This window comes from Lissotriton vulgaris, chromosome 3_1 (genome assembly GCF_964263255.1).
Source record: "Lissotriton vulgaris chromosome 3_1, aLisVul1.2, whole genome shotgun sequence".
Lineage (NCBI taxonomy): Eukaryota > Metazoa > Chordata > Amphibia > Caudata > Salamandridae > Lissotriton > Lissotriton vulgaris.
Window position 1 is genome coordinate 539224793 of NC_141689.1, and position 27332 is coordinate 539252124.

The 27332-nt window shown below is 46.0% G+C and overlaps 1 protein-coding gene across 2 annotated transcripts in view; it reads right to left on the bottom strand.

Annotated features, from left to right (window-relative positions):
• Positions 1-27332, bottom strand: part of FCHO2 (FCH and mu domain containing endocytic adaptor 2) — a 1161485-nt gene that overhangs the window by 644914 nt on the left and 489239 nt on the right. For both annotated transcript variants that reach the window (XM_086960798.1, XM_086960797.1), the window contains exon 9: positions 8068-8112. In XM_086960798.1, the coding sequence (XP_086816924.1) occupies positions 8068-8112 (45 nt within the window). The remainder of the gene's footprint in view (positions 1-8067; positions 8113-27332) is intronic.

Genomic DNA, 27332 nt, shown 5'->3' on the forward strand with positions numbered 1-27332 from the left:
AAGCCATTGTTTTTCGGCCACCATTCCACCTAAGTTTTGATCCACCCATATGCAAATCAGTCTTGACCCGGTCCCAATGTGAACAGTCCAGCCTGAACTGTCAGGACAGGTCCTCCCTTAACTGGAATACAAGCAAACTAGAACCAGTTTCACCTTTATAAATGGCTCTTCAGCCCTTGGCTATAGAGTTCAGAAACTATGGCAAAACGATGGGTTGCGAATGCCACCTGAGCGATTGTTAAAAGCTGAGATTAATTCAAACATTCCATCCAACATCTTGTTTTTGTTGCAATTGACTCCTTAAATGCGACGTGGATGCTCAAACGAGGTTCCTGTGTTCACTGTGCTACTGGAATCAAGCTATACCTGGCTGAAGAGCCAATAATAAGGGCAAAACCGGTCCTAGGTTGCTTGTGTTTTGGTTCAGGGAGGACGTGGCATGGAAGTTCAGGCTGGACTGTTCCTATTGAAGCAAGGTAAAGACTGACTTGCATATGGCTGGGTCCAAATTGAGGGAGCATGGTGGGCGAAAAACGATGGCTTGGGCAAATGGCCAAAAAACGATGGCAGAGCAAATGCCAGCGGCTGAGATTAATTCAAGCATTTAATCCATTACCTTGTTGTTGACACTGGCAACTTCCCAGCACTACTTACAACTGAAAGATATTTTTGTTACACATTAATGTAAATTCCCTTTACATATTTCTTTCAAATTTAGAAAAAAAATAACAAAAATGCTACAGCACTATTCATTTTATTCAAAATGTAATTTTGAATATACTAAATTATGAAGTAAAGAAAATAACATCATGCTCATACGTATGAAAAATGATTAAAGGTGATGTACAGAATTATTTAAAAGTAATTTAATTACATTTTAATAAAATAATATTACTTTTTTAAATAAAATAAGGTTAAATATTTTAAATAATGTTTTATTTTTAGATTTTGTTTAACATTAAATAAAATATCATTTGCGCTAATTAAAATAACAACTTAAGGGGGGCGTGGCTAGAGCCGGCGATGGCGGCAGCCTAGAAGGAGAGCTCCGTGATTGAAGCGGCTCCCAGACAAATCCGTACATCTATCCTTCGTCAAAATTTCCCAGGCGGGAAGGCAACGAAGCCCAGGACCAGGCGGCAACAAATCAGACCAGCGGGACCTCACTCCGAGGTCAGGAAGTACAGTTTTGACAGTGCCCCGTGTGGGCCTGTGTGCGACATCCGGACCGGGGACCAGAGTGCGCGGCAGGCCTGGCAGGAAGTGGCCCGTCTTGGGCAGTGAATTACCGGAAGTGCCCGGCCACGGAGAGCGACAGCGAAAAAGAGACCGGGGCATCCAGCCACCATCACCGGACTTCAGGAGCCCGGAATGCCTGGCGGGGGGCCCGTCTGAGGTGAGGGGGATACAGACCCAGACGCCCAGCGAAGACAGAGGCCGGCGCTCAGAGCGGCGACATCGGGACCTGTACCCGCCATCTTGAGCAGCGGCGGCCAGTGCACTGGGGCAGGCGACGGAGGACCCGCGCTGCCTAATCGACCACACTGTAGTCCCCCCCGCCGACCGAGGGCGCACTGAGAGGCGGGGTGCCCGAATACAAAATAGACCTGAAGACCCCCCCGCCCGGACTGGGCTCTGAGAGCAGATGAGCGTCCGCGCGGGGCACTCATCTTAAATCCAGTAGGATCTGCCTGGCGATAACTCGGAGCCCCCATCAACATCAGGGAACCCAAGCGGTAAATCCGACGGCCACGAGACAGGGGCGGCACACGTGGAACTGGAGGGGGGCAGAGGAAGTTCTTCCAGGGCGGCATCAATCGGTTGCCTGCCCCACAAAATAGTCCGAGACTAGACTGGCAGCCTCACACCACCAAACAACAGAGACCCTGTCCTACCTGCTATCGTTACTGGCCGCAGAAACCAAAACACCTCTCAAGGGTTACACCTAACCCCTGAACACAGCGCGGGCCCCGGGACGACCCCCGGTGGCTGTCTGGGGAAGGATAGAGTGGAACGACCCCAGTGGAACTTGGGGTGAAGCGCCTACACAAAGTTAGGTCAGCCCAGAAGACGCCGAGATGGCCGGCAAGGGGCCTAAAAACGTGGCGGCTCAGTCGCGCCTGGACCGGTTTGCGTACGAAAAGCCCGGCTCTCCATCGCAGGAAGCCAAACCACAATCGAGCAAGACGGCCGAAGTGACCGGTGGCAAGAAGGCGACCATTGACGACGTCATGCGGGCACTCACGCAGGTACAAGCCACGGTGGGGTCGATCTCAGCCGAGATCACACTTATAAGGGCGGACTTTCATAAGATGACAGAGAAGGTGAATAATATGGAGGTGGTGACCAAATCCTTGGTTGAAGACGTGTCGGAACTGCAGATTAGTATGGAGCGCATCTCAAAAGAAAACAAGGAACTGCGCGACAAGCTCGATGACCAGGAAGGGCGCTCGAGGCGGAACAACATCCGTATAATAGGTGTGCCAGAATCGGAAGACACGAGGGCAATGGACCTATATGTGGAGAACCTCATCAAAGAGACCCTAAAGCCCAAAGGACTCTCCGCCTTCTTCACAGTGGAAAGGGCGCACCGGGTGCCGGGGGGACGCCATAAGACAGGCGCTAACCCCAGACCGATCATAGCGAGGCTCTTCAATTTCAGGGATCGGGACGCCATCCTACAGGCGGCAAGGAACTCGCCCCCCATTAAGATCCAAAACGCGACACTGGCATTCTTTCCTGATTACACGGCCGAGGTTGCACGGAGGAGGAGGACCTTTTTTGAAGTCAAAAAAGAACTGAGAGCCAGAGAAATCCCATACTCTATGCTCTTTCCGGCCAAGCTTCGGGTCGTGGCTGACAACAAACTTGGTTTTTTGATTCCCCGGAGGTGGCGCAGGATTGGCTAGAGGGATGGAGGACGGCGGGCCTCCCTCGTCGCTCCAACAGACAGAACAAACACCGTACTGCTGGCTCCCGACAGGGCTCACAAGCCAACGACGAAGATGCAGAGTTACATTCCCCTTTGACCGACCATCATGAGGACAGTGCCGACGGAGAACAATAAGTCACTGCTATTGTCTGGTTGAACTGATGGAGACGAAGGCTGGCAAGGCCGCCTTGGACACTGGGCGGAAGGGCCTCCGCAGCTGAGGATGGGGGCCGCTGACCACGGAGAAGCCTTCACCCCAGCGAGCAAGTACTATGTTATGGGTTGGGATCAGGCACTCTGCTGAGTTGGGGGGGCGGGCAGTTTTGAGTCCGTTGAGCAGGGGGGCAGGGAGGGGGGGAGTTGGGGGTAGGATGGGGTTTTGGTTCTTTGTTTCTACACAGGGTCAGGATAGCTACGATGGGGCACATGAGCATAGAATGGTAGTGTCACGATACAGCACGCAGGGTCACTACGCGGGCCTCCTGGTCTTCCACGCGCGCAAATTTTCCGTCCGCACACCCAAACATGATGGGGGAGGGCACTAATGTAGGGCAGGCGTCCCCGTTAAGCCTCATGTCCTGGAATGTGAGGGGTCTGGGTGACAAAATTAAACGAGGGCTGGTCCTGCAAAGTATAAAAAGGTTGAATCCCGCCCTGGTCCTACTACAGGAAACACACCTCACCGGCACAGCCACAAAAGCCCTAGACAGGAAAGGCTACAACATGGTGGTACACTCTAGGTTCACGAAGGGGTCCCGGGGCACCGGGATATTAATTCATCGCTCGTCCAGGTTCATCACCCAATCAGTTGCAGTAGACACACAGGGGCGCTTCGCAGCGATACATGGACAGTGGGAGGGAAAGCCGCTTAACGTGGTCTCGGTGTACATTCCGCCGGCACTACACACCATAGCTTTCCCGGAACTAGGAAAATTCTTGTTAGACCTTCCAGAAGGGGATCTTGTGATGGGAGGTGATTTTAATGCAGTCGCACAAGACTCCCTAGATCGCCACCCAGTGCGTACACAAACACCGGGGCCCTCCAAATTACATGACTTCTTGGAAGCGCAGGGTTTAGTAGACATATGGAGGCGGTTCCACCCAGAAGACCGGCAGTACACATATTACTCGGCAGTTCACGACAGCCTATCGCGGATTGACTATTTCCTGACGTTGGGAGGGGGCCTCCTCACTTTCGCTGACTCTCGGATTAGACCGCGAGGGGTCTCCGATCACTCCCCGCTGACACGGACTCTGTCTAGTCAGGAACGGACCCGTAGACGAGTTTACCCTATCTACCCGGGTTACCTTAGGGAGCCGGGCATAGCCAAGGCTTTGAAGAGAAGTACACGATCTTACCTCACCGAAAACGTAGGATCAGTGGCGTCGCCTACAATCCTGTGGGAGGCCTACAAGACGGTTCTTCGCGGGCAGGCGATTTCAGTGATCGCACAGCACAAGCACACACAGCGTCAGGAACTGATAGGTCTAGAGGAACAACTTGACAAGGCAACAAAGGACCACGAGGGAAACCCGACTGGGGACACCCAGCACGCGCTCCCACTGGCCCAGCAACGTCACACCGACTTTCTGCGCCGCAGAGTGAGGGACAATATGTCAGCAACTACGAGTAGGGTATATGACATAGGCGATAAAGCAGGGAAGCTCCTGGCGTGGTTGGAGAAGGCACGGGGAGGCCAGAGGGTCATACTCCAACTGAAGGACCCTAGTGGTGAGATACAAACCAGCCCGGCACGAATAGTGGAACTCCTGGCAGACCATTTTCACTCCGTATACTCCCCTGAATATGAGGTCACACGGGAGATGGCAGAGAGCTCTCTCATAGGAGTGCCGACCCGCACTCTCTCACCAGACCAACGGGACGAACTTGACTCCGATCTAACGGCGGAAGAAATACAGATAGCCATAGCAGCACTACACCCGGGGAAAGCGCTAGGCCCCAATGGTGTGCCGATAGAATGGTACAAACTCATGTCCGAAACGCTATCCACACCATTGCTCGATATGTTCCAGGAGTGTCGGGGACAGGGGCGATTGCCTCCTGACCAGCGCACGGCCACAATTGTCGCGATACCTAAGCCCGGCAAACCCCCTGAGGAGTGCGGATCATACCGCCCGATCTCCCTCCTTAACGCCGAGAGTAAAATTCTGGCGAAACTATTGGCCACCAGGCTACTGCCCCATCTGGCGCACCTGATACACCCGGACCAGTCGGGCTTTATGCCACACCGGAGTACGGCGCTGAATTTGCGACGGCTGCACTGGGTACTAGCCCGAGCCCCGCAGTTGGAGGAACCGGCAGCGGTACTGTCACTTGATGCCAAAATGGCGTTTGACATGGTGGAGTGGCGCTATCTCTTTGCGGTCCTGGAACACGTGGGTATTGGCCCGACGTTCATATCGTGGGTCAGACTACTATACACCGAACCCGTGGCAAGGGTAACCGCAAACGGACACATATCAAGGGAGCTTCCGCTGGCAGGGGGCACGAGACAAGGATGCCCGCTCTCGCCACTGCTGTTCGCCTTAGTGCTAGAACCCCTGGCCACGATTATCAGAACCACCCAGCTGCTGAAAGGCATACAATGGGGAGGTGGATGGGAAGATAGGGTATCCCTGTATGCCGACGACATGCTCGTCTACCTCATGGACCTCACGAACAGTATCCCGGTCTTACTGGCACTGTGCGAAAACCACGGTGCAGCCTCAGGCTATAAACTTAACTGGTCCAAGTCCATAATCTATATGGTACAGGGCGACCTTCCAGCCTTGCCTGAGGATTGCCAATTGCTCATAGAACACATCTCCTTTAAGTACCTAGGGATACGGATTACGAGGGAACACTCAACCTTCCTTGAACTGAATCTTAAGCCCCAGCTGGACAGGCTGAAGGCAGACGTGCGCCTCTGGAAAAATCTCCCCTTAACACTTCTAGGTAGGGCAGCGCTCTTCAAGATGATGGCGCTGCCTCGCTTCCTCTATGTCCTGTAAAACACGCCGGCGATGGTCCCCATATCGTTCTTCCGCCACGTGTCGGCACAATTGTCCGGCCTTCTGTGGGGAGACAAACCGGCCAGGGTTGCACAGTTGAAATTAACTAGAGACTGGTATAGTGGGGGGATAGCCCTCCCCAACCTTGAACTGTACTACTGGGCCGCTCACCTTAAGGTGATCAACCAGTGGATCCACGCAGCACAGGACGACCCGGCATACAAAGCAGATAGACACCAACTGGGCACATCCACCCTTCTGGCCCCACTCTACAACAAAGGAATGGTAAGGAGGTTGGAAGGGCCTACCAAACACACAGTAGCCATATGGCACAAAGCTCAAAGACGGCTGGCATGGGAGGGGGTGATCACTAGACTCACGCCACTATGGGATACCAAGGCCCTCGGTAACCTGCGCAGTTCTAAAGGGTTTGATCAATGGGACAACATTGGGATCTCCACGGTGGGCGACCTATGGACAAGAGAGGGCGTGCTCTCCTTTGCTACCCTGAGGGAGCAATACAACCTTGAGGTGACCGAAACATACAGATACATACAAATAAGGCACGCACTCATGTCGGTGTTGGAGCCAGGTGTGACACTTCCGGAATCGGCTCCGTTAGAGGACCGATTGCTTACGGACTACATGGAGTCAAGTGCAACCTCCCTCACTTACCGCAAACTATTGAACAACCTGCCGGATCCCCTTGGTAAGCTGAAGGAATATTGGGAGGACGAGGTAGGGGACCTGGATGAGGCAGACTGGAACGCAGCCCTGGCATCGCCCAGGGAGGCAGGTATTTCCACCCGATCCAGGCTGGTCCAATTCAAAGTATTACATAGGGTCTACTACACCCGCACGACACTATATAAAATACACAGAGCAGACCACCTGTATTGCCTGAGAAATTGTGGGGAGGAGGGCACACTGTTCCACACTATATGGACCTGTCCAAATATACAGGACTACTGGAGGCGTGTCACACGCACGATCAGCCAGACCCTCCAGAACCCGTTCACACCTGACCCTAGAGTTTGTCTCTTAAATGTGTGGGGCCCAACAGACTTGTCACTGCATGCGAAAAGATGGGTGGTCATTGGCGTAATGCTGGCAAAGCGTGATATTGCGAAAAACTGGGGGGCACTGGAGACACCGACACTGGCGCAATGGTGCAGGAATATGGACGTGCTTATGGTGACAGAGAGGGCAGTGTATCAACAGAGACATAACCCACGAAAATGGAACAGCATTTGGACACCCTGGAACACCTATAGGGGGGACATTTGTGAGCCTCTGCCGGAAGAGGAGGATGGGGACAGCTCAGGGGATGATGAGGATCTGGAGTAGTGGGAGGGAGGGAGGAGTAGGAATCAGATGCACCGCACGTCACGTGGCCCTGGGAACTGTAAATGCAGGCGAGAGTGTTGTTACCAGTGACTGCTTCAAAGGCTGCTAGATGCCTCTAGACACACCAATGTTGCAATAGACTACTGTTCTGGATCGTGAACTTTGACCCTTGAAGTAGCAAGTTTAAAGTTGGGGGGGTAAAATGTAAAAAGTTGCTCTATTGATTTTAGGCAGCTGAATGTTGACGCTGCTCTGAAGAACGAATAACCGTTATTGTGTACCATGTGATAGCAACAACAAAAATAAAATTAAAAAAAAAAAAATAACTTAAAAATATTTCCCATGGAGGTTTATTTTAAGTCGTTTATTTTCTATGAATGGTGCTGCAATATCAGTGGTTGGCCATGTGTGGTGCTTTAAATATGCAAATGTGGCTACATCCCCTCTTTTAGGGCGTGGAGAAATGCAAGGGTGCATTATGAGTAACTTGAAGTTTGGATTTTGTAAACTTCCCAAAGTAATAAAGTTACTTAAAATATTTAAAGAGTAAATGTACTACTATTAAATCTGTAGATTTACCTTTGCGAACATACCCTGTAATGTTTCATGAAACAAGCAGGTCTCCGCCGATTACAAACAAACATTGCCTGATCTTCGGCACAAAGCAGCACTAAACTTTGTGTACTTAGATAAAAATAAAATTCTCCTTACAAACTACATCTGCTGAGGCACCAGAAAACCACAAATTCAAGCAATGGCGAATAATAGCTACTTACCTTCCACTGCACTTGCTGCGTTGCACTCCTCAAAATCAATGCAACCTTAAAGAAAAGAACATAATTAAAATTAATTCTTGTCAAATAGACCATTAAGTGTATTCTGACTAATTCCTTTATATATTGACAGTAAAGAGTATGACCTCATTTGATTTGTTATAGGTGTTTGCCAAAATCGTTTGCAGTTTTGTTGAGTGCAGACGTACTTTTGTTGAGACAAGACATACGGTGTAGTGAACAGGCATGAAATCCTGGTCAATTAGACATTTGGAAAATAATACATGATTAACTACAAAAAAGGAAGAGCTTAGAATGCATTACCTAATAATATTCTTACTAAATACATGAGTCCAGAGCACTCTTCTGAAGCCTGGAGGGTTGAGAACTATACAGAGAGCCACTTAAGGTTCTAATGTAGGGAAGGATCAGTTAAATGCCTGTAATACACCTAGTCTCTTTTCACACAAAGCCACTTGCAAAGGGGTAACATGTTTTGTAAGGGAGTGGAGGCACACAAGATTAGGCAGGCCAGATGATGCGCCAGTGTTACTTGGTTTCCAAGGATGGAATTAGGGAAACCAGTCAGCTGGATATTTTTGCGGCTGGTCCTGCATAGGATTAATACTATCTCTACAAGGTTGCTTGTCTGAATGTATATCTTTTTTTTTCAAAAGATATATGGCTTGAAGTAAAGTGCATTCTCCATTTCTGGTGTTGAAATTAAGACTAAGATAGTTGTCGCACAGCCAACAGTGATACTTACCTTCTCAGGTTTTCGATAAAAACATACAATTTACAGCAGGGTAGGTTGACAAAAAGCTGTGAGCAAGAAATAAATAGAGATTCAATGTTTCAGGTTTGTTTTGAATGGGGAGGTGCAACCTAGCATATTTTAAAGTGTATGTTTCATTACACTGATTGAACCTTGGTGGCGCCATCTGAATCTGCAGGGACCTCGTACCTACAAAGTGATAGTGTGGAGCTGAATACAGGTGCCACTCCTGCGTGCTGACATCAGGTTACTCTCAGACAGGATGAACCTTGATTGATTGGAGATGACAATGTGTCAAAACTAACCTAGTACCATTTGAACAGCAACAGAAGTCTACTTTACAGACCGAGAAGGAGAGAAGGAGGTGAAGAATCTGTGTTTAGATACAGTATCCACCAGAAAGAGAGTAACCAAAGGGTAGTAACTTGTTCTTTTATTGGATACTTCTAACAGCAGATTCCTCACCTTTCAAATATAGATGCCAAAGCAGTACCTCTCAAACACAGAGGTTCTGAGGAGTGGACTGTCAGCAGGAGGTCCTGCAGAACCAACTGGGCAAAATTACCCGCTCTTCGGATTTGACGGCTGATACAGTATCACCTGGTGAACGTGGCGAAGGTATATACAGATACAACTTGGCAGATGTACAAACGTGTGAAGGATGAAACACAAATAATTTCAAATGGTGCCCAATGAAAAGCCTTGCAAAGCCAGACACAGCACAATCAACAAAACAGCACACAGCTTGGCATGCAGAGAGTCAACTTAACATTCTCTGCGTCAGGCCAAACATTTTGCCCAACAATGAGATGAACAGCTTTTGTAGCTGCGCGACTAGACTCAAGAATAACAGCTGCTACTTCAACAGATAGATCAAAACCACTCAGTTGTCGCTGCTCAATCACCACGCATGAAGATGTAGGTTGTAAAGATTCAGGTGTAGGATCCGGCTACTGAGACAGTAGGTCATCATGGTGAGGTAGATGGAATGAAGGCCAAATGCTCAGGCTCAACAGGTCGGAAAACAGGACTCTCCTGGTCTATCAGAATGACCTGAGCCCAGTATGTCCAGATTTTGAGAATAATGGGTGGAAGGGATAATGCATATTAAATGCAACACCCATGAAGCCTTCGCGGGAGAACTCAAATGAACACTAATCATGACAGTTGTCAATCTTGGCGGTGGCCAAAAGGTTCAACCAAGGAAAGCCCCGCTGGGTGATGATGCCTTCAACCACCTCTGGATGAAAATGGCATTCATGGTCGGCTAGCTGACATCTGCTAAGCTTGTCCCTCCTGGATTTTGGTAAGCCCGCTAAATGATTAGCTACTAGGGAAATTCTCTATAGATCTAGCCATCTCCAAAGGCGTAGTGCCTCCTGACACAGTTCAATCAACAACCTAATAGTCTGGATTTTTAGCAATGTCACAAAGAAGTCTTGAATTGGTTTTCTCTTGATGAATGGGAGGAAGGATTTGCAAGCCATTCGAACGGCAAAGAGCTCCAGAGGTTTGATGTGGAGCTCCTGCCTCCCTGGAAACCAAAAGCCTTAGCTTCACTTCTCCCAGATAGCTGCCCCAGCCAGAGACGATACATCTGTCATTACTGAGCTCAGTGTAAGGTGGTGAGAACTGTCCGTTGCTGAGCAAGTTGCTGTCCACCTACCAACATTAAAGGTCATAGTTTGCATCCTTCGATATGCGGAGGCTCTCTGAAAGACAACCCCGGTGTTGAATGCATTGAAGGTAAAGGTTCCATTGCAAGGCCCACAATTGGAAGCAGGAACATAGGACCACCAGAATGCAAGAGGTCAAGAGTCCAAGAACCCTCAGAATCTTCTGCACTGAAAGCATGAATGAAGCCTAAAAAATCAGGACCATAACCTGAATGTCCTAGACTTGAGGCAGCAGTAAAGCCCTGAAAGCTACTGTGACCAAAGCAGCAATTTTAAAGGGAATGCCAAAGTTAGCATCCTAAATGTGTCCTTTCTCAAGAAGGCATTCAGAGGGTGTGGATCTAAAATCTCCCTCATCATTTCATGCTTTTTGGGAACCAAAAAAAGCAGGCGTAATGCCTCTACACCTTTCTCCTTCTATTGGACGCTCTCTATACCCCCTTTGGCCTAAAGAAATTAAATTTCCTGCACAAGGCTGGTGACATGATCCTCTGAGGTGCGAGTGGAAACAGGAGGGTTACAAGGAAGGGTAATAGTGAAGGGCAGGAACCATCCCCTCTGTACAATTTTAGCTCACATTGATCTAATGTTCTAGTTCTCCAGCCATGTGGACAACATCAAATCCTGTCCCCTACTGGCTGTGAATATCCTTAGGAGGGAAAATCAAAGTGGCTTGATAGCCACTGCTACGGGTGAGGAGGAAAATGAGGATTGCTGGTGTCCATGACCTTTGCTACCTCCACGTCCCCTGCGGCCCCAAAATTCTGGTTTGGCTGATCTCATGGTTGCAAAGGCTGCCTTTGGCAATAAGCTAGGCCTTGCGAATAACCTCAAAATTTTCTGTACTACTGATGGAACTGATGAGTTGGTGCAAATCAGCTTAAGGATAAGGCTTTAAAGTAGCAGTCTTGATTATGCTCTACAGTTGAGGAAGTCTATTCTCCAAAAAAGTGTGGAACCTTCAAAAGTCATATTCACAAGGTATACGTCACCAGAAAAAACTGTGGCATAGATCCATGCATGATGTATGGGCATGATACTGATGCTCATGGTACCGCCTGCAGAGTCCACTGTGTCAAGCAAGGACCCTAGGCATAATTAGCAGTGTCTTTAGTACCAATCTGCTTTGGCAAAGACTGAATTCATAAGAGACAGCAGAGCAGGCATGATCTCGCAGGTCAGGTTTCAAAGGGTGTGCGCATATCTGCCTAGGGGACAGAAAGTGTTCAGGGACCTAACGAACAAGCTGGCAGAAGAGAACACTCTTTTGCCAAACCTGTAAATATGCTTTGACTTTCTATCTGGCAGTGCAAAATATACGCATATAAGCTTGCACTGCTCTCAGGGGTTTAGTGCAGAGTCAGAAAAGCCAGGACTTCATGGGCTAGTGTAAGCCACCATATAACTGGATGGCTGTCTAGGTTGCCCACATATGGGTTCCTGCATGATGTCATCAGGGTGCTTTTATTTCAAATTCTAAGGTTTCTAAAAAAGGTTCAGAGGGTCTCTTCCTGGAAAAAATTGCCTTAGATCAGTTTTGAGAGGCTGTTCTCGAGGTATTGAACCTTTTATACCTTATCTTTTGTGCACTGCTTCTATGTGAGGATGCACATCTCACACAGAAGCAGTGCTTTCATTTCAATAGCTGGAAGTTTTAAATCTAGTACTTCTGCCACTCTGTAGACAACACCCTTGAAAGAAGATCTTTCCTCTGGGGACACAGGGTGGTCCTAGAGGTGATAATAATTTTCTTTAAAGAAAAGGATCTAGGCCACTAGCATCTTGAAAATTCAAGTATAATCCGCATCAGTATACTGAGAGAGGAGCAAGCTGTCCACCTTCTCATCGTCATCATGTGGAATGTTTGGAGATTTTAAACATTGTATGAATCAGACCCGAACACAGCATTCAGCCCCTGGTAGTTCTGGCAACAAGGAAGAGGCTGAGGATCAGCCAATCTTATGGGATGTGTATTAGTTATCAAGAAAGGCAGTTTATATATGGCCTTCATAGATCTCAAGACGGCTTTTGACCTGGTCCCCCGGGCAAAATTATGGGAGATTCTAGGAGAGATGGGTTTCCCAAGTGGTCTCCTGAACCTTATCGTAAAGCTCCACGAGGGGAATTACACGAAGGTTAGATGGGGACCCCAGGGACAATTGACAGAGAGGATCCCTGTGCGGAGAGGAGTACGTCAGGGATGTGTTATGGCTCCGACCCTCTTCTCCCTATTCGTGAATGGAGTGGTGGACCATCTGAAGGGGGAGGAGACGGATGCCCCATCCCTGGCGGGGGAAAGAATCCCCACTTTACTCTTCGCCGATGACACCATATTAATCTCCAAATCCCCAGTGGGTCTACAAAAACTCTTGAACCGGTTTAGCTCCTTCTGTACCGCCCGAGGCTTAACCATCAATACCTCAAAAACTAAATTGATGGCACTCTCCCCCTCTAAAAGATTCAAAAATAATTTCCTGCTTAATGGTGTCCCTTTGGAGCTGGTTGAGTCTTTTGACTACCTTGGTGTCCGGATAAACAGCCGAATGACCTGGAAGGATCACTTGGCCAAAATGTTACTCAGTCATCAAAGAGTATCGGGGGTGATTCTGAGGGAAGTCCGTGAATCATGTAGTAAACCTGTCTCCCCGGCCATGGCCATATACGAGGGTCAGATTCTCCCAGCTGCATTATATGGCTCTGAACTTTGGGGGTTCGAAAATGTATCATATCTATCGACAGCGGAAAATAATTTTCTAAGGAAGGTGGTGGCTCTTCCTGCTTCCACCCCACTAATTCCCCTGAGATTAGATCTGGGCAGAAGAGCATTTAAGGACTTGGTAAGGCTACGCCCGTTGCTCTTTTGGACCCGTTTAAGAAGAACGGAAGAGCTTGCAAAATATGCTGAGGGGCTGGACGATCTTCTTTTACTGGACACGGGAAAAAAAATTGGATGGTTGAATAAATTGAAAGACTTGGTTCTTAAGTTAGGGCTAAAAGATGCTTGGGAGTCACAATCGCCGCCACCAAAGGATGTGATCAAAAAGTTATACTGGGACTGGGTTCAGAGTAATGTGTTGAGGGCCACGGATGGGGGCTCACTCACGGACCAATTTTTGTTATTTAAATGTGTGAGGAAATTGGAACCCTTCCTCGACCTGATAACTAAACCCTTTGATCGCGCACTATACCTAAAACTGCGATATGGGACGCTTCCGGTGCATGACTTTATGGTGAGGTGGTCAAACTCTGGTGCCCCCCTGCGTTCATGCCCTGGCTGTGTAGCACCAACAGAGTCTGTGGCCCATCTATTTTTTGCCTGCCCAGCTTATAAAGGGGCGCGGAAATTTTGGCTGAAACCTGTCTGCAGGGAACTGGGGTTGAGGTGCCATAGACAGGCTCTTCGTGTACTCTCCACGGACTCATCATCTTCCTTTATGATTTGTGGGGTAGCAAAGTTCTTGGGAAGTGCATGGATGATGCGATCCCGCTTACTGAAACTGCAGTCGGGGGGCCCAACGGTCTGATGCCATATCTGCTGGTAGCAAATTGGTGATTGTGTTGCACCTTATTCTTTTACTGTATTTTAATATTTTATTGTGTATTGGAAATGTATTTTATATGTATTCTTTTATGGTGATCAAGTTGCCGAATAAAGATATTCAATAAGTATTAGTTATCTTACAGAAAACATGAGTTTATCATAGGCCGACATCAACTCTGGTTCAGAAATGGGTATCAGAACAGGAATTGGCGCCGGTGCCCCTGGAGTTCGGGCCAGCACTGGAGTAGTCTGGACATGAGGGTCCTATAAAGCCCGAGAGGAAATAGGGGCCGGTGCCAACAGGGCGCCAGAAGGAGTCCCAATGGACTAGTCAGTGCCAGAGGGACCTCACGTCTTAGAAGAGGAGTGGGTTGATTGTTTCTAGTCTAGTCTAGATCCATCATGCTTTTTATGTTCTGCACCAGAGTTTTTCTTCCTGCTTCTTGGTCGCCTTCAGGTGCACCCGGGAGCATCTGTTGAATGAATTCAAGTCATGAACAGCAGCTGTACACCACAAGAACACATTGTACATCTGTGATCGACATCTGATTCCTGCTGTTGCAGCATTGGATCAGTAAGTTGGGTGAAGAGTGCCAGATCCACTTTGAAGGGTACGGAAAAAGGGAAATCATGTCAGCGCACTGCAATGGTGCCTATTTACAGCTCTGTGCTTTTGCTTCCAGAGGTAGAATTGCAGAGTCTGAGGACATGACCTACCGGCTCATGGGAAATAGTGCTTGAAAATAATCCAAGTCTAGTCTGGCACTGGTAAATATTCAAAATGCGATGAATCTGCAGGTAGAAGTATCCATCAGAAGCTAGTGTATGTGCTCTGTTGAGGCTACCTATAGGTAGAGCAGTGTGGATGCTGCCCCGGTCCTTGACCTGAGCAGCAAGCACTAGAAGATTCCTAACCTTGAATGAAAGGAGTTTATATAGCGCAAACTGCTGCTCCACCAGGAGCATTCTGGCACTAGTTACAAGTAAAGCAGAACGACTTGAAGTTTCTTTTCTGTTCAAAAAGGAGCATGGGAAAAATGCAAAACTCTTTAAAGAGATTAATTTTTATGGTTTCAATTTCTTTCTTTATTTATACCAAGAAGTACATATTAAAGCGACATTGTATACATCACCCTTGTGGAAATCCACAGACCTTGATTTGAGTAATCAACAAAGTAAACAAAACTCACCCCTGCTATATTCCCTCCCTCACAAAGCGCTCTGTTTGCTTCCATGACGTTGCACCAACAGCATTAGCAATTCTCAGTGTATAAGATAGTCTCGGTTTCGATGGTGGGGACAAAATACAACAGCCGTAAGACACGGAGGTATTTGGGGCAGGTTAATTCTCAGTAATCCTGTGAAGGGAGAGAAACGTAAGAGCGCCATAGCTTTCCAAATGATGCCCCTTGATTGGTAATAGAGAGTGTGACTTTTTCCATGCTAAGTATAAGCCAGAGACAGTGAAGCTACCCCAGGTGTGTGGGTAGATATGCCACTCCTCAGTGTAACAATATATTATGGATAGCCGCCACCCAGGCCAGACCAATCTTCCGCCCTCGTCCGGATTTCAGGGGGTAAGGGACAGGGTTAGGTAGTGTGTGAGAGGGAAATCGGGGATGTTGTGTGTCTAGATGTTGGTCGATATCGTCAAGCACTTGGGGGTATGTTTGAATGCGTGGGCAGACCCACAAGAGATGAACCAGGGTCCCCCCTCGCACTGCACCCCCTCCAAGAGACCGCGCTTTTGTTCGGGTCAATCCTATGCAAGCATACTGGGTTAGGTACCAATATGTGGCCACCTTACTAAGTGTTTCGTTAAGAGCTGTGTTGCAGGCGGTATGACAGGCCCTGTAATATATATCCTCCCATTCCTTACAGGTCAGGTTTCTCCCAAGTTCCTTTTCCCAACGAGTCTGATTAGATTTGTAGATATGTCTAGAGGGTTGGGTTAGGAAGATGTAAAGATCAGAGATCAACCATTTGTCAGACGTCTTAAGAGACCAGATACCTTTCATAAGGAGTAAGGTTTTTCTGCACAGCCGTCTTATTGTCAGGATGAAGAAGGTAGTGATGAACCTGCCAACAATGCAACCGCTCCGTCTTGGGAATGGCATAATCTGCATACAACTGTGTGAAGGGTATCACCCCCCTCCATCATATGTCCCGCTGAACGGCAGGAGGTCTGTAGCCAGTTAGCAAATGCCCCGGGACTGTTACCTGGTAGGAAGTCTGGGTTATTGAGCAGAGGCATCAGAAGCATCAGTGGCGAGGAAAAGGAGGAAAGACAATATCTAGTGCCACACCGGTCCCAGGCCTCCATTGTTGCTTTCGTAATCTGAGAGAGGTACAAGTTCTGGGGTCTAGGAGACGTCTTCAGGAAGGGGATTGTCCATAGGGAGGTGCCTGCCACTGCCTGGTCCTTAAAAAGCCTTCTCGATTACTCAGAGCATATACTCCCCCGGTGAGCTAGAGGCCTTTTCTTCGATATGCAACACACAATTGGTATGGTCACTAGTCTGGCACTGGGAGATAAAGCATGCTTGGTTCAGATCTATAAAAGATGGCATGTATGGACCCAGGTTGGACGCCAAGATGTTGGTGAACAATTTGAGGTCCAAATTCAGTAGGGAAATTGGGAGGTATGAGCTAGGCTTGGGGAGGTATGAGCTAGGCTTGGGGATAACCACTATCAGGGTCGTCAACATTGAGGGAGTAATAGCCTCTGGGGTTGAACAGCTGTGTAGGGAGCAGGGCTAGAACATGGCAAAACATTTTATAGAATATGGACGGGAGTCCATCTGGACCCGGAGACGACCTCAAGGTCTTTTGTCGGGAGATTGCCGAGATAACCTCCTCCACTAGGATCTGTTGAGTAGTGAGTCAGCTTGATCTAGAGGCAGAGAGGACGTGTGAGAGTCTGAAAGGTAGGAGGCGTCATCTGCGCGGTCCAGACATTACCCAGAGCATAGTAGTCCTTAAATGTATACGTAATGGCTGCATCAGTCGAGATTACTGTCCCTACTGTGTCAGAGGGAGTGCACGCCCATTTTTTGCTGCTGGGAGCACAGCTTGTTGGCCAAGAGGCGACCACCCTCATCTCCCCTTACATAAAATGTGTGACACAGGCGTAGTGCTGCGTATTTTACTTTGCCAGTGATGGTAAAAGTTAACAGACTTTGTCTTACCAACTACACTCCACAAACTTTCAGAGGAGTCCACTGCACCACGAAGGATAAGTCATGTTAACTTCTTTGAAAAGGCATGGTTTGTGGCAAGTGAAAGGTTAGAGGATGCATGCTTCCCTTTAGAACATTATCTAGCCCGGTCTCTGGAAGGGTTGGAGGGATGCTGGGAAGTGGGGGGCTGAGAACCGTATACGCAATTATACCAGATTTACATTTCTCTGCCACTTTGTGTGTTTTTGCCATCAAAGAATAGAATTGTTTTATCTTGAATGTCTTCGTAAAGAAAAGACATACATAAACAGAAAACTCTGGGCGAGGAAACCGAGATGTCAGAAAAAAACAGGATGAATTCAGAGGTCCAACAGTGATATTTACTACATAGTTAAGGGTCTGGATGTCAATTCTAGCAGATCCTAAGGAAAATATTGGCCTCGCTCTGCCCTCTTTTCAAGATCATATGAGGCACACTCCTGAAGGATGCCAATGTGTCAAACAAGGAATGCAGTTCAGTTACATGAGAGTTCAGTACTGGCGGAACGTTTTTCTCGTATACCGCTTGCTCTAGTGAAAGACCATATATTAAAGACATATTAGTAGGAGGTGGCCACGGTGGTGCTGGATGGCAAATAAAAATATAAACACTTATTTTTAGACCCAGTTTTGCTCGGTTTCAAGTGCTCCTGGCTTTTCTTAAACACATAATGATTGAAAAGATGCAGATTGAAAAGCTTAAAAACCACCTTCCCCACCATACCCCTGTCATGGGATTGTAAGTGGTTTACACAAATCCTGTGTGGTTGAAACCACACTAGAATTGGAGTTCTCACAAATTATGTTCCTCCCACAGAAGAAAACGACATATTTGTTGTAGTTATGAATAAAGCAGCTGGAGAACTACATTCACAGTTGCAACTTTCTTTGCTTTGATTTATGACCTTTCTCAACCCTATCATAGCAGCCCACCCTGCTGTAGCTGGGAACATATCTGATGCTTGAGAGGTTCGTGTTGCGGTTATCTTTTACTAAATCCTGCACTGACTGTCTATTATCTCTCAACAGAGAACATAATCATATTATGCCTTTGATTTGGCTAGACTTTGCATCTGGCGCTTTGCTCTGATAGCCCCAACTACTTAGGGAGGTGGCTTGGCTGTGAACCATCCACTACAGCATACAGTTTCAGAGCCAGTATGAGATGAGAAGGTTCCATCACAGCAAGACCTCCATCTCATGTACTTAGATGAAGCCTTCCGGCTTCTCATGGGATACTCAGCCCAGTTTTGATGGCATAGCTCTTTGGGGAAATACTGATAACTTCAAACAGTATAGCCACAACTTGCCTCTTGTACTGTCCGCTCCTGCAAGAACGTTTCAACTGCAGTACACAAGATTAAAAAAATACAGTCCCTGCAGATACCAAGGAGAGTGCCTGCCACTTGCACCACTATAGTCCCAGCAATTCTACTTGTCTTTGAATAATAAAAGAGAAAAGTGAGGCAGGCAAAAGCACGGATTTCTCCAGCCTAATCCACTTTAAGGGATGCAAATTTTGACGGTTCACAATAACTTGGGATTATTAGGGTCTAATAGTGCAGGGCTTGTACCATAGACCAGTGGGTCTTTCCAATCATACATACTTCTCACAGTACCCAGAAAACCTAAGCAATTTTGTTTTAACATCAGTAAATAGTACACCATCTCCAATACAGTCTGGGCTTCATGTAAATATAGTCATATATTTGTTTTTGTCAACCCAAAGAAAACAGTTTGAGATACCAACTATGGGAAAACTTTCTGTATGCTGTGTTTGGAACCTGGTGATGCAAGTTTGAATTCCAGCCTTGCACTTGACTCAAAATCCTGTGATTCATTGCAAATCAATCAAACTCACTGAGCCTAAAAGTGTGAAATGTGTTTATGTAACGCCCACTTTGGTTTGTCAAATACCAATCCATGTATACAAGCACAAATGTTCTAGAATTGCAAGGCATGTAATTAGCCCTGAAGCCTGAAGGCTTGGTTTCCCTCAGAGCAGAACAATCATGTTCAGGTACTCGCAGACAACACCAAGTCAATGCATTAAATGAAGACTAGAAGTCATCCGTCCATGGGTTTAGTGCCGCAAAACCATGGTGTTGTAGTTCTGGGCTGAGTGGAGTGTCACTTGTGTGCCTAGCCATTGTGGAGAATTGTATGATACAATGCACTAAACAGAGTGACGTTGGATGAGATTTACCCTTCCTGTCTACATTGGTTCTAGTTGCAACTTGTGAGTTCACTGAAAAAGTTTGAATCTAGTTTTTTATATATAATACTAATAGGGACTAATCCATTTTTTATCTGACTTGGAAAAAATAAATATATGTCAGTTTCAGCTCTAACAATGTGTGAATGGCTTACAACCGTTATGCAGGATGCTGGTGTAGATATTTCTATTTTTATGGCATAATTTGCTCGAGAGGAAAGGTCATGTAAGGTATATGTACAAGAGGGTAGTATTATCCCAAAGTTTGTAGGTTATTTGTTTATATAAGTATTTTATCAAAAGTATTTTTCGACTAAAAGGCCAGAAGTTCTAAAGGCTGTGGCTCCTCTTTTCTTTTCTCAAGGATTTGTAAAGTGATGTTTCCCCTTTACTTTCTGCATATGCGGGAAGATTTAATAAATGAGATATGTAAAGATTTGTTGTATAAATCAACTAAAACTTTTACTAAAGAAAGCATTGTTCAAGATACTGTTTCTGCTTCGAGTTTATATGCAAAAGATGGTCTATTTATTGATTTATTTTATTTATTTTGTGTCTTTTATAAAGCACGCAACTACCCCAACGGGGTGTTCCGGCGCTAATTGATTGTGATGAGATCCCTAAAGAAAGAAACCTGAAGACAGGCAGTTACCGGCAGAAAAGAAAGGTTTACAAAGCGCGGCGGACTTCCGGTTCAGTTCTACTCATGCGCAAGTTGAGAGGCAACTTGTTCCATCGTTGGGCAGCGTCCAACTCAAATGTTCAGCCACCAGAACGAGATTTTTTACATCTAGGTGTAACCAATAGGCATTTGGAGTTGGAATGAAGCGATTGAAGGTTGCAGTAAGGGCGAAGAATGGATCTAAGATGGGCAGACCCCTTGCCCTGAGTGGAGCGGTAGGCTAGTGTCATAGCTTTAAACTCAATGAGTTTGCTCATGGGTAGCCAATGCAGTTCGCGGAGGTATGGAGATATATGCTGTCGGCGCGAGAGGCCCCCAATCAAACGAGCTGCAGCATTTTGAACCATTTGGAGTTTGTGACAAAGGCCAGAGTGTAATCCTAAATAAAGTCCATTCGCGTAATCCAAGTCTATCAACAGTAGTTGTGTTTCTCAGTTTCTTTGGTGTCATAAAGTAGGGATTGGTTGATTTCAGTCTGGTGATGTTATTAGACTTGATTTAGGGAAGTCGTGTTCTTCCTTATGGAGTCTCTCCACAGTCTGTCACATTGATGCTTTCCTGAATGAGATTCCTAGTTAGCACTAGTCTGTAAGTGCTCCTTTTCAGGAGTAGCATTAAAACTAAAAGCAGGTGATGCATGCTTATTTGTTTCTAATACAATTCAGATAAGTCAATCAAACCATAACACTCATCCTTTTCCATCACGCGGCAAACACACTGCAGAAATGTGTTGCAAATGCGCTTCTGAACATGCGACCCATGACTCTCACCCTGGAAAGGGACTTACTTTTGCGTCTGATATGAGCACATTTTCATGTGTCTATGGTATTAAACTATCTGCAAAAGGTATGCGATGTCCCTGAAATGTATGAATGTGTGTGCATTCACCTCCCTCTCCAGGCTGGTCTACCTGTAAAGGCCTAGAATCCTGACCTTTAAAAATGCAGTACATCTCAGCATTTGTAAAATACACCATGCAAGCACACTTTTCGAATGTAAATGTTTACTAATCTATGACATTTTTGTTAATCAAGATTCGGATTTTATTGTCGCAAACAGTATTAGGTTTACATTTCACTAAGACAGATGGAGTTTTATATAAAGCATTATAGGCAAGTGCCTTATCCAAGAAGGTGGCATAAACCAATAAAGTGTGGTGGATATTTAAAAGAGAAATGAAATATTAACATAAAAATGTACAATAAATTAAAATACTAATAAGTGAGGGTTCCTCACATTTGAGTCATCATCGAATTATCTATCAACAATAGAAGAAACATTACCAGAGGCTAGGGAATTCAGACTCCGTTTCGCAGCACCAAAAGAATGAAGCTTTACACGTTTGGCGACAGCGACTTGGATGCACTTAATTCACGTTTATAATGCATATTTTGTTTTGTTTAGGAATTTAAATATTTAGCATAAAAAAAATGTCCACTCGAGAAATGCTGAATAAAAAAAGCAAGTGGGAGCCCAGTACCTTGGCTCAGCGAGAACAACATTAAATACGGATACAGAAACCTCGACCAACCCCCTAATTGCCACAGCACAAATAAAGATAAAGCTAAAGGAACAGGGCATGATGGCCTCAAGAGAGCATAATATAAAACAAATCAGAAATATTAGAGGAGCAGAGGAGCTCTCGACATCACACAAAGCCACACATTCTCAACCATACTTGAAATTAGCCATTGGCAAACAAGCCTATAAAAATATACTAGCACTTGGGCTTTTAACAACGTCCATATGGGAATACAGGGCGCACTGAAAGAACTTGACACAGAGGCATGGGCAATGTAGGAAGTGCCAATATCCCTTAGAAACGGCTCCCCATATGTTATGCTGCTGTGCAGGCCTGCTACAACAGAGTTGAAAGTACCCAAGGCCAATCTTTTTGCAGCACGGTCAAGAACATGCAAAGAGGCACTAAAACTAATCTACACCACAGTGATCCCTAAAGAATTAGCCCAGTTTGGAAATTTATTTTAGGAAGCCAGCCGGAACATACGCAAGGCCTGCCCAACACCAGGGGTATCCACTGAGAATTCCTAAAAATTGTGGAAAAAGGGCAGGACGCTAAGCACATGGGCACACTATGAGCACAAACTACTACTTATCCAGTCTGAAACACAATACTCAAGAGATAATTAGTTACATAGTCTACACTGCACCATTAAGGGACACTCATGTCTTTTATATGTTTAGATACTAGCACTTTACAATATTGCACTTTAACCATAGCCCTAGGGTTTTAAAATCAAGTTTTAAAGATAGCACGTTTGCATACCAGTCATTTTTATTTTTATGTTCGTACAATTCTTTGCTTCCTCTATTTGGAACTTATATCGACCTGACTGTCTAAATAAAAGAAGAAATGCTGAAAAAGGCGCATCTGTAAAACTGGAAACGAATTATAAATGTGTGTCTATTTACAAACAAGGTAGCGTTTGGCAGAACTATTTTCTGCAGAAAACCATTTCTTTACACATTTGATCATGCGTTAAAGTAAGAGATTTTATTCCCTCGCCTTTAGCCGCATATGCTGAGGGTTTGCGTGACTGGCTCGGCGCCAGCTGACAGCTCAGCTGGATATCTATGCACATTCTGACCCCCCTTGCAGCGTGTCACTTCTGAATTGTTTCCTCACCAGAAAGTTTATTCAACCTCTCTCGCAAATGCAGCGGACCAACCATCATTCTGCTATTTAATCACCGCGGGGCCGCTTATTTTTCTGACAGCACTAAAGCCAGAGAGCAATTTCTAATGAACAGCTTGATGCAAGGGAAACTCCACTGTTTTAGCCTCAATTAATTCTGCTGTCAAAACAAATGACTGCTCTTAGTGCTACAATGGACACTCGGGTCACAGGGTCAATTTTGTTTGTACACAAACACATAAGAAATCACTTTTGTTTCTACCAACTAATGCACTCGCATGCTTTTTAGAAAAAAAATGCACTTTTCGCAAGCAAGGCCGTGAATAAGAACAAGATATCACTCTAGAAGTTCATTTTACTAAGAAAAGCAGTACTGAGTCCAGTGTAAGGATCACCTCCATCAAGCGCTTCTTACAACAAGCTTTGACAAGAAAAACAGGCTTACAGTACCAGCTCGATTAATAAGGAAAATGCTACTTACCAGTTTGCATCTGTTCTTGGCATGTAGGGCTGCAGATTCACGCACTAGTGCATAGATCGCCATCAGGTGGTGGGCCCGGATGATTACACTTTGTTGTTGTCCTGGAAGAGTCTTTTATATGGTAGATGACTCCTCCTCTGGAGCTTAGTGCGCATGGGGATCAACTCCATCTTCAGATTGTTTTTCGCAATTAGGGGAAATGATGGAGTTGTGTGATAACAGAAAGAGATCTCCATGTATAGTGTATCTACTTAATATATTACTGGAACAGATAGAGGTAGCCGGGGTGGCGGGTGGCCATGTGTGAATCTGCAGCCCTACATGCCAAAAATAGATGCATACTGGTAAGTAGCATTTTCCATTCGAGGCATATGGGCTGCAGATCACACACTTGTGCATTAATTGCATAGCAGTTCTCTCCCTTAGCGGAGAGAACCAGTATCTGTTGCAGTGGTTTGGACTAGTATTTTGAATACAGCCTGGCCCACAGTAGCTTGTTGTTTTGCTTGCACATCTACACAGCAGTGCTTTGTAAATGTATGCAGTGTAGACCATGAAGCTGCTTTGCATATATCATCTAAGGCAATGTTCCCTAAAAATGTCATAGATGCCCCTAGTTTACGGGTGGAATGAGCCCTAGGGGGAATGGATAGAGTGTGTTTTGCTTTGTGGTAGCAAATTTGAAAGCATTTAACAATCCAGCTTGCAATCCCAGTTTTTGAGATGGGATTACCTTTATGTGGAGGAGATAAGGACACAAAAAGCCGTTTTGTTTTAAGAAATGGCTTTGTCCTATCAATATAGTATAGGAGACCTCTTCTAACATCTAATGTATTTATTTTATTTATTTATAAAGTTTTATATAGCGCAAACTTGATCCCGAAGGATATCAGAGCGCTTTACAAATTGAGGGAATGAGAACATCAGTACGAGAGTCAAATAGGGAATATTCATAGGCAATGCAAAAATTGTGCACAAGAAAAGACCAATATAGGCCTTGGCTAGGCGTATAATGTGCTAGGCATTGAAAACATAACGGCAAGGGGAGCAAATACAATAGAAAAATAACAGAGTGACATCCATTCTTGAAGTGTGTCCGAAGCACTAAGAGCTGACAATCGCTCTTCTTATGAAGGTAGGAATTTGTTCATGAGGAATCTCTTTGCTTCCAGTTTGAAAGCAACCTTGGAGGAGATTCTCCGGATGTCCGGTGGAAAAGAGTTCCACATTTTTGGAGCAGATCCCGAGAACGCTCGTTGACAGGTTCTCTTTTTGCAGAAGATCTGGGATTTCAGGAGGAAGGAATTAGCACTCCTTGACGGTCTCCCCCCTCCAGATAGTTTTAACTTTTGCACCAGGTAATTGGGGGTTTTGAAGTGGAGGACTTTGTGCGATAAACATGCAATCTTTAGTTGAATTCTAGCTTCGTAGGACAGCCAGTTTAGAGATTTTAGGACCGGGGAGATGTGGGCATTTCGCTTGGTGCCCGTAATCAGTCTGGCCACAGCGTTCAATGAAGCCTTTAGAGGAGCCAAAATGTATTTGGGGAGGCCGCATAAAATAGCACTGCCATAGTCAAGCCTCGGTAGAACAAGCGATTGGACCACCTGCTTGAAGTCGGCTTGAGGTAAGAAAGGTTTGAGGTTCCTGAGAGTTCTCAGAAAGTGGTTAGCTCCCTTGGCTTACGTTGCTGATATGGGTCTTCATATTCAGGTGTTTGTCCAATGTAATTCCTAGCGATTTAGCTGAGTCAATAATGTATGGAGAGCTCTTTCAGCTAATGTTTGAGGTTGGGAGAAGAATACTGGCAACTCAATAGACTGATTGAGATGGAATGGTGAAATGACTTTTAGAAGGAATTTGGGATGTATTCTTAGAACCACTTTGTTGTGATGGAGTTGTAAGAATGGTTCTTGAATTGTTAATGCCTGGATCTCACTTACTCTTCTGAGTGAGGTAATAGCCACTAAAAAAGTGACTTTCCATGAAAGATATTGTAAATCACACTTCTGCAAGGGTTCAAATGGAGGACCCGTAAGCCTAGTGAGAACGATGTTTAGATTCCATACAGGGGAGGGTGGTACCCTGAGTGGAATTATTATGTTGAGGCCTTCCATGAAGGCTTTGATGGCAGGAACTCTGAATAATGACATATACTGTCTGTTTTGAAGGTACGCTGCTATAGCAGCAAGATGTAACCTGATTGAGGAGTATGCTAAACTGCATCTTTGTAGATGGAGCAAGTAGCATATGATGTTTTGGATGTAAACATCTAGTGGGCTAATGTTGTTGTTGGTGCAATATATACCAAACCATTTCCACTTGGCTGCATAGCATGCCCTAGTGGTGGGACGTCTAGCTTCTTTGATAACATTCTAGCAATCAGGTGGGAGATTGAGATATCCAAATTTTAAGACCTCAGGAACCAAATCGCTAGGTTGAGCTGCATGGGGTCTGGATGCATGATCTCTCCATGGTTCTGTGTTAACAGGTGTGGAGAGAGTTTTAGTTTCTGATGTGGTACCACTGAGAGTTCTAGTAGAGTGGTGCACCACGGTTGCCTAGCCCATGTTGGTACAATGAAAATCAGTGTGAGGAGTGTTGCTGCAGCTTGCTCACCACTAACAGAATGAGCGGGAGAGGCGGAAAAGCCTACGCAAATCTGTCTGACCAACTTATCCATATTGCATTGCCTTTGGACAATGGGCGTGGATACCTGGCGGCGAAGCTTGGGCATTTGGAGTTGAGGTGTGTGGCGAACAGATCTATTTCTGGCTGTCCCCACTGTTGAAAGAAAGGTTGAAGAACTTGCGGATGAAGTTCCAACTTGTGAATCTGTTGTCTCTGACGACTCACCAGATCCGCAACCTGATTGTGAACTCCTGGTAGCTGTTCTGCTAATAAGAAGATTTTCTGAGAATTGGCCCACCTCAATATGCTCTGCGCCAGCTGGGAGAGCTGTAAGGAGTGCCTTTCTCCCTGTTTTTGGATGTAGTACATGGCTGTCATATTGTCGGTTTCGGACTAAGACAGCTTTGCCTGATAAGTAATGTTGAAATGACTTTGGAGCTATAAAAATGGCTAGCAACTCCAGATGGTTTATGTGGAGTAGCTTTTGCTGCGGTGTCTACCTGCCCTGTACTGTGTGCTCTGCCAAATGAGCTCCCCAGCCGGTGAGGCATGCGTCCATGGTTAGCACCACCTGCGGAACTGGCTCTATGAACGGCCGTCCTTTGGAAATGTTTTTGGTGTTCCACCACTGCAGAGAGCGATGGGTCCGGCCATCCACCACCACCAGATCTGTTAATTGACCTTGAGCTTGGTTCCATTGGCTTGCTAAGCATTCTTGTAGAGGGCGCATTTGGAGTCTTGCATGCAGTACTGCGAAGATGCAAGACGCCATCATTCAAATTAGTATTTACAACAAGGGGTGGTGAGGGACAGAGTCTCTGAATTAAGCAGAAAGCTCTCACCCAGTCAAGAGATCAGGGCTAGATCCAACACCGTTTTTTAGCTCACTGCACCATCCCAGTTTCAGAACCTGGCTGTATGCAAATTAGTCTGTTCCTGTCCCAGTGCATGATGGGAACAGGGCAAACCAAACTACAAAAGCCAATTCTTACACTGGGAAGGAAACAAGCTCCCGGGTACCGGTTTCTGGCATTACAGCCGTCTTCGGCCCGGTTTGCTTGAATCCTGATGGTGCAATGAGCAAGGGTCTCACATCTGAGAATACCCTTCCACGCTTAGGGTGGACAAAAATATTTACAACAAGGGGTGGTGAGGGACAGAGTCTCTGAATTAAGCAGAAAGCTCTCACCCAGTCAAGAGATCAGGGCTAGATCCAACACCGTTTTTTAGCTCACTGCACCATCCCAGTTTCAGAACCTGGCTGTATGCAAATTAGTCTGTTCATGTCCCAGTGCATGATGGGAACAGGGCAAACCAAACTACAAAAGCCAATTCTTTTTTTTTTTTTGGAAAACCTTTATTGGACAATATGTGCAAACAAATACGGGCCTAC